This window comes from Ceratocystis lukuohia, assembly GCF_044167205.1.
Source record: "Ceratocystis lukuohia strain C4212 chromosome Unknown Supercontig9_pilon, whole genome shotgun sequence".
Taxonomy (NCBI): Eukaryota; Fungi; Ascomycota; class Sordariomycetes; order Microascales; family Ceratocystidaceae; genus Ceratocystis; species Ceratocystis lukuohia.
Genome location: NW_027263528.1, coordinates 795,080 through 803,426, shown reverse-complemented (window position 1 = coordinate 803,426; position 8,347 = coordinate 795,080). Strand labels below are relative to the sequence as shown.

Here is an 8,347-nt window from a genome sequence, read left to right as displayed (position 1 = left end):
CCACACGCTCGCAGTCGCGACTCAATGCTGTCGAGTCGATGTCATTGCTTATTTCCCCCGCGTGCGTGGTTCGTCTGAGTGAGACATCAAAGACTTTGACAAATGGGGAGAAACCTGACATCCACTAACTGAAGCATGAACACATACTCAAGGCAAATTTGAGCCAGCGCATTTTGCATAGATCTCACACCACTATGCACCTATGAAGTTTGGCGGACCAATGGCAGTGCAAGGTTCAACACCCCCTCGATAACAAACGCAGAATGATGGGGACGGGAAAAGACGTTGACCAGAGTATCCAGTAAGCTAAACCCCTATAATAGACTTCATGGCCAGGGTCAAATCGATGTTGAGATTGGGTCAGACGATATGGGCCAAGATTTATGAGCTTGTATTACCGGGCTACATGTTGCTATGAGAATACCGGTGAGACTACCTTGGAGGACCCCCGTCTCATTGGGCCATTGACAGATATTCATTCCGAAAAGACGAATAACTCACTATCTCTGTTTTTACTTTGATTCCTATTACTAGGGGATAGATTTAGTGCTTTCTAAGGCCTGCGGATCTACTGAGGCTCGCTTGAGCTTTTTGGCATCCCGTAGCGGATTATTGGCTTACTGAGGGTTACCTATATGATAGCTATGATGGTTACACAAAGGGAGTTCCTGATGCCAGTTTCAGGTGCAGATTTCACTGATAAGATCGAATTGATTAACCACAACAGGACTAAGTTGCTCGTCATACCAAACGGTAACAGGCAAAACTACTGTCTTGGAAAGGGGATTAAAGGTAAATTAAGAGAGAATTACGCTATAATTAGAGTTAGGACGTTGGGATTCGTGGGTTCAACAGTGCTTACTTGGTAACAGCCCTATGACGCGTTAGCCTAGAACCTTTTCAGCTAGCTATGCAAGCGCATCGGAGTATACAGCACCTCCCCTATGAGTCATTATAGTAACTTGAATAAAGAAATGATGTGGCATCCAGTCTATCAAAGCTGCTATCTTCTTCATGTATCCTGACGCATTCTTAGGCCATTGTCCACCCTCCCATATTCCACATATCCTTTCCCTGGCTGGCGCCGACGTTCCTCAATAGGGCACTCTGATGCGTTATTGCACATGCTTTGAAAACTACTCATGTTCTTCAATAGGTGATTCCGGAGAGCTGTTCTGATGCCACCTCACTCGTCTATCCAGATATTCAAACTGTGGGCTAGCTTCAGGTACCGTCTTTCGCGCTTTTGAGACCCAACAGGTGGTGTGGTCACTTTTATGGTAGCCAAGAATCAGGAGAACATAGCAACCTAGTTATCGAGCTTTGGTACGTTGTAACGTCCTTAGGCTACTCAAGGCCTCTTCCATGCGATTCATGTAGCCTAGCAAATCAGGGATCCTATGACACTGTACAAGCGCGCCAGCGAGTGTATCAAAATCGTGAAAACAGTCGAATTCTAGCCATGAAAAAGGCATAATCACTAGCTTCATGCTAAGAGTGAGCAGTGTTAAACAGAGCATCGCTTCTGGAAGCTCGCTAGTCGATATAACATTAGGGAGCAGCAGCAACGGAAGGTTCAGGAGGCAAACGGAAATGCGAAAAAATCAAAGATTTAAGTAGTGATTTTTCTAGATGGTTCGAATGAACTAATCTATTATGGTCTAAATTTCTAATAGAAACCATTACAAGCCTAACATACACACTTCTTGTTTCCTCATTGAGGCCCTCAAACCTTGTCATCTTTCCACTAACCATCTATGCTTTGCTCAGGGCAGACAGACGAGGCCTTCGGTATTCTCGCTGGAAGTCTCCTGGCAATCAGTAGGCTAATATCCCTGATCTTCATCAAACAAGGCCTCGAGTGCAGCCCCCTGCTCCTCGATGTCATCAAATAGCGACGCAGCTTCAGCGCTAGAAACGTCATCCACAGGTGGTGTGAAAAGAAAGTAAATGGTGTTGGCAGGGAAATTCTCATCCCAGATGTTCGTTTCATAAAAGCCTCTGATGAGGGCCTTCTGGACTGGCTTCTTGATGAGCTGCTTCAGTTTTTGATAGTAACTAGTTTGAACGACCCAATTCCATTCCTTATCACTAGGGAGAATCTTCACCTCCTCTATAGGACTCAGCTTACGATCCTCACGGATAACAGCAATGTCGTCATCAGATTCCTGGTCAAGGTTGACCTCGAAGCTCAGCCCGTTCATATCATCAGGGTCGATGTCCTCCTCTTGACAAAGTGTGTTGAAAATTTCTGCCAGACCAAGTCTGTTTGTGTGCTCCGGCTCCTGGTCGCTGTCGGCAAAGCTGATACTAGCAAATTTTTCCTTGGGGTAGAATTTCACGCCATCGAGGCACTCATCGCCCCCGTAGTAATAAGGAGAATAAATTTCGTACTTATGGCCCTCGACCGTTAATTTATAGCCATGGTCCTCAATGATGCTGCCCTGGATAAGACCAAAAAAGGGCAAAGCCACGGGTAGATATGATAAGGGGGATTTCATTATGCTGTATTGGTATGAAACAAAAACGAAGAATGTGAAAAAGGCTTGAGGTAAGAGCGTTTGGTGTTATGAGGTTGTCATCCAAGAGTTCTTGACATTCAGACACCACGGCCGTCCCTCATCTATTTATCTATTTCTCATTAGTCGTTTAAGACTAGGCTGACTCGAGGTAGGCTTTCTAGTCACTTATTGTCTATTGCTATGAACGGTGCACTGAGCTATGGGTCGACTATAGTCTGAGCTGTCTGTGGCTGGCTTCATGTAAGAAGAATAATTGACTAGTCTATCTAGTGGGCAAAAGTGCGAATAGCCCATTGCTTTAACGTCCGTTTACAAAGGATAACGATCCGTTCTGGCCGCTGCGATCATGCGTGGGTCCGAGATACGACGAAACAGTATGAAAGTGGCAAGCAAAATATTTGGCATGTTATAGCCTAACCCACCCCTCATAGATAGCTATTCGCTTTTACAACTATTGCGCTAGCACAACAAAACTTACGTTCGGAGTTAGCCACTCAAGGTCGAAATGGCGATCCCCTGTTAGCTCAAGTCCTCCCAGTCTTTGTCAAGGCTCGAGAAGTTTCGAGTCAAAACAGAAAAAAAAGCTTTCTTTTGTTTAGCTCTGTGTAGTGATATGAAGTCTCGGCCAAACTGTGGCACTGCCATGTGGCTGACACACATCTCACAGGTTATATTCAGTCCTAGGAAATAATGTAAATAGACTAAATTGAAATTCTTCATGCAGAGTCACGCAGCCGACTAAGTGCCAGCCCTACATTCTATAGTCCATGATTCTTCTGGTCTTATGGCCGCGGCTGACAAATGTGTACGCGTTTCTAGCAATCTACCCCGCCATATTTGGGCACTGACGGTTCTCCATAATAATGGCAGTGCGTGCAACACGAGCATGAAAGACTAGTAAAAAAGTGCTAAAATTGGTCCTTATTTTTTTATGTGTTAAGTTGGAAAATATTTCTTTTCCCTCTCTCTACTTATGTAGCCCCTTTTTTCCACAGATAAGACCCAGTCTTATCTATTTACCCGAACCTTCTCCGGGGTAGGCTGAGCAGAGCGAAAAGGAGCACGTCCAGCAAAGGATGTAGAATAGATCTTAAATGTTGTGAAATTAGGTTATATTATTAAGAAAACTAAGTTTTACATGCTAGTCAGGACAAGGTAACCATATATAAGTCGTGTGATTATCCGACATTCTACCGAATAGGGTCAGATTCTCCACAACATTCCCCCAGAATCTGCACTATTCGATGTCCGATCGGTGTATGGCTTCTGGGGCAGGGTTCACATTTATCTGAGATCTGAAGGTGTTGAACTTTCTGGCTATCAGTGGTTTTGTGAATCCATCAGCTAGCATATTGTCGGTGGTGACGTATTTCAGTGTTATCTTGCCATCACGAATCCATTCCTTGACGGCGTGGTATTGGATGTCGATGTGTTTAGTCTTGGAACTGGCTCCCAGGTTCCCTGCAATCTTCAAAGCAGCTTGGTTGTCTCCGTACATCAATGTGTTGTTCTTCACTTTGATAAGCTGTGCGGTTTGGCTGATGTTTGGTGCCGTTTTCAACTGTTCTAAGCACCAGTTTACCAATCTGTTCAGCCATATTCCTTCTTTTGCGCATGGAGTGAATCCGATGTATTCAGCTTCGGTGGTTGAGGTAGCCACACTTCGCTGCTTTTGAGATTTCCAGTGTATCGGGCCGTTTGCCAACGTGTAAACCATGCCTGATACGGATCTTCTGTCTTTCGAGTTTGCATAGTCTGCGTCGGAATATCCCACCAAGAATTCATACGTTCCCCCACGGCGCGGCGATGTGAATTCAATGCCGTATCCATTGGTGTCACGTAGATATCTCGCCACCCGCTTGGCTGCATCGAGGTGTCTTTCGGCTGGATCTGAGGTATGTTGTGATAGAGATGATGTGGCGAAGGCGATGTCTGGTCTGGTCATAACGCTCGGGTACATTAGTGTTCCCAGTATTGATTGGAAAGTTGCCTTGTCTGCAGCCTTTTCTCCAGGTTGCTTCTGTTCCAGTACGTCCCAGGAGCCAATCGGAGCGCCTATGGGGCGAGCTCTGTGAGCTGTCATGTCCAGTTCTTCTGCCATTTTGTTGATGTAATGTGTTTGCGTCAGCCACATTTTCTGTTCTCCTCTGTCTCGTGATACTTCCAGACCCAAGAAGGTTTTCAGTTCCCCCATGTCCTTGATTCCAATCATGTTCGCGAGGCCCGAGATGAACTTTTGAATTGTTTCCTTGTTGGGACCCGCAACCGCAATGTCGTTGACATAAATCAGGATCATGATTCCCTTCTTTGGATCGATCATGATGCATTCGTCCTCTGGACATTGGATGAGTCCAAGTTTTGCCAGACAGGGTGCTATTTTGTTTCGCCATGCGTACGACGCCTGCTTGAGGCCGTATAGGGCTTTGTTGAGCTTCCATACCACCCCGTTCTTGTGAAGTGAAGGTGGTGGGGTTAGATGAACCATCTCTCCCAGTTCAGCTTGTGCGAAGGCATTTGTCGCATCTACCTTGTGACATTCCAGATCCATCGTGCATACCAGGGCGAAGAATATTCTGGTCGTTGCCTGTCTTGGAGTTGGGGCATATGTTTCGTGAAAGTCTAAACCCCGTATCTGCTTGAAGCCTTGTGCTACCAGTCTAGCCTTGAGTTTCCTGGGTTGGTCGTCTATGCCTGGTTTGATCTTGAAAACAAATTTTGTCGTTATCAGTTTCATGCCTTTTTGGTATGGCACCTCTGTCCATGTCCCAAACTTGCGCAAGGTTTTGACTTCTGTTTCAATGGCTTCTCGCCATTCCGTTCCAAGCGTCGGGTGGTTCACGGCTTCTGTGTATGTCCTTGGTTCACGTTCGGCAAGTTTTGTCATCATAGCTCTGATTCTCTTCGCCGCAGGGTCGTCGCTCTTGTCTCCCCTCTGTTGGATTTGTGCATATGGTCTCTTCAGGATGCCGCGTGTGTAGAGGTCTTGGAGCTGCCTGTTGATCCTCTCTTGAATGTTGTCCGGTGTGTCTATGTCCATGGGTGTTTCCGTTCGTTGCATTGTCTGTGTTGTCTGCATGGTCTGTGTGTCCCCGTGTTCCTGATCGGTTTGGATGTCTGCAGTTATGGGTTCCTCGTTCGCGATATCCTCCATTTGACTGTCTCCATCTAGGGGCGTTGTGTCCATCTGGGGTTCTGGTTCATCTTCATCACGTTCTTCTTCATCATGTTCTTCTTCGTCATTTGGCGCGGTGTCAATGATGAAGGGGGTTTGTTCATCGCTGGTTTCTTGTCTTGTGGTTCCGGTCGTGACGTTCGACGTGTGTTTGTTGCCTGTGTCGTTTTCTGGGCTCCTGGCAGGTTCCAGTTGTCCATCGTCTGATCGGATTTCGTCCAGCAGTGAGCCCCCTGGGTTGCTCTCGAAAAATTTTAATGATTCCGTGATGAATGCTTTTCTCTTCTTGATGTCCCAGCAGATGTATCTCCCAGTTACCTTTTCGTCGATCAACAGCAGAATTCCTTCTCTGCCTCGAGCATCCATCTTGTTTCTTTGTTGGGTGTTCGGGTTCTTGTCGTGTGCGTTGTGGAATATGATCTTGCATCCCCACCTGTGGATGTGAGTGGCGTTCGGGGGTATGCTGAAGAAAAGTTCAAAAGGAGATTTGGATTCTGTGATGCTTGCCCTGTTCGCGATGAATGCTGCATGGACCGCGGCATATGGCCAGAACATGGTTGGCATCGAAGCGTCGAGTATCATTGTGCGAGTCGAGTCGTTGATTGTTCTGATTGCCCTCTCTGCTGTCCCGTTTTGACTTGATGTACCTGGGATTGTAAATTGAGCATCAGATCCGCCATCCTTTTGCCATCGGAGCGTTAATTTCTTTAGTTCCGGTGCATTGTCGGTTCGGAATGCCTTGATTGTTTTGCCCATTTTAAGTTCTATCTGGCGCTTCCAGTCATTTAGTACATCTGGGGCATCTCGGCGATGCTGAATCGGTAAAACCCATTTGTACTTGGACGAGTCGTCTACTACAATAATGTAGTATTGTGCCTTGTTGACAGCCGTAGGGTGAGGTCCTGATATGTCCATGTGAATCAGGTCCAGGGGCTCTTGGCTCGCAAGATTGTGGGAATGGCCATTTATCTTCGTGATTTTTCCTTTGACACAGACTTGGCAGTGGAAATTGTCTGGTTTCGCAGCGATGGTCCAAGTTTCCTTATCGGCCGATTGTTGGTGAATCTTCCTCAGTTTCTGTTCACCTGCATGGCCGAACTTGACGTGAGCTTCTTCATATGACATTTGTGTTGCCACTGGTTTCTCGGTTTCTACGCATGGAGTTGTGTATAGCCCATCTCTCTCGATGAGATTCGTATATCTGCGACCTCGCCTGATGAAGGCTCTTGATTCAGTTGCAGTCACTTCCAATCCTTTTCGACATAATTTCTTTACGGACAGAAGATTATGGTTCAATCCTTCAACGTGGTAGACATTTATGACTATGTAAGCACCCCCAACATTTATCTTTGCCAACCCAACCATCCGTGTGTCCAGCCTAAGGCCACCCCAGAACACTGGGATGGGGTCTATTTTTCGGAGACTGTAGATCTTGGTTAGGTCGCCTGTCAAGTTGTGTGTGGATGCACTATCGACGATCCAATGGTTGGGGGTTTTCTTACTTGGGTTCTCGTCCATCAGACTCATGTTCGCGGTGATGTTTCTACGCTCCCATGTCTTCTTTGTTCTACATTCGCTTTCACGATGTCCGAGCTTTGTGCAGAAGAAACATTTGGTCTTTGACCGCTGCTGGCTTTGATCGGGTCGTGTCTGGTTTGAAGCAGAACTCGAACTTGTCTTTTGAAAGTTTTTGGGAAGGGAGTCGATTTCGTCATCGATCTTGTACATTATGTCCGTCCATTTTCCTTGAGAAAGTTTCAGATGTCGCTCAAGAATGGTCGCAATGTTCCGAGGAAGGCGGTTTGCCCAGAGATGAATGATGAGCCTGGTTGTCATGCAGGCTGTGGTTGTTCCATCCAGTAGATGTTCGAAGTTGGGGATTTCTCCGAACTTGTTTTGGATTTTCAACCATTTTTGAAACATTCTGTCTCCTTCCTTCCATTCCATGTCCTGGAACACTTTTTCGATCAATTTCGCGTGCTGTTGGTCGGTAGATATTTTGTATCTCATCCGTAGCATTGTCCAGCATCTTTTAGCGTTAGGTGCGCCGTCGATATAATCAAGGGTTTCTTCGTCTAGGCTTGCACGAATTAGGCCCAGGGCCTCCGTCTCGTCTTCAGCCTTTTCTCTGTCCGATTTCTCTACGTCCATGGGGTTTAAAAAACTCCTCTTCTTCAAGGCCCTTGAAGAGATACAGTATCCCAAGACCCTTGAAGTTCCTGATCATGTTGGTTGACCAGTTGTTCCAGTTTAAGTCTGTGAGTTTTGTACTCTTGATTATTGTGGGATCTAGGAGTCTTGCCGTCGTTTTCGGTTGTTGATCGGAGTTGGTTGAAGTGGTAGACGATTTGATCGCCTGGCTTAGCGACATTATCAGTGTCGCGAGGTCCGCCTGTATCTCCTTCTCTGGAGCCGATGACGTTTCCGGATTCATTTTTGTCGGTTGGTTGACTGCCGAATGTGTACGGTTTGTGTTCGATTATTGCGTTGTTTTCTTGACGCGTGTATCTGTCCACGGAGTTTCAGGGATTCGGTTTGGATATATCTAGATTGTTCCGATTTGGTCGGTGGATATCAGTTGTCTGATATGTGTGCGATGTAAGCGGACTTCTTAGATCTTGTAGAGGTGTTCTTAGCTGTAGGAGCACCGGGC

General features: G+C 46.3%; 2 protein-coding genes across 2 annotated transcripts; both read right to left on the bottom strand.

Annotated features, from left to right (window-relative positions):
- Positions 1-1,826: 1,826 nt before the first annotated feature.
- Positions 1,827-2,501, bottom strand: HOO65_090181 (uncharacterized protein; the record flags this gene model as incomplete). Its single annotated transcript, XM_071001625.1, has 1 exon — positions 1,827-2,501. The coding sequence occupies one exon, from the start codon at positions 2,499-2,501 to the stop codon at positions 1,827-1,829; it is 675 nt and encodes a 224-aa protein (XP_070856067.1).
- A 1,258-nt stretch (positions 2,502-3,759) lies between these two features.
- HOO65_090180 (Retrovirus-related Pol polyprotein from transposon TNT 1-94) lies at positions 3,760-7,845 on the bottom strand (the record flags this gene model as incomplete). Its single annotated transcript, XM_071001624.1, has 1 exon — positions 3,760-7,845. The coding sequence occupies one exon, from the start codon at positions 7,843-7,845 to the stop codon at positions 3,760-3,762; it is 4,086 nt and encodes a 1,361-aa protein (XP_070856066.1).
- Positions 7,846-8,347: the final 502 nt, after the last annotated feature.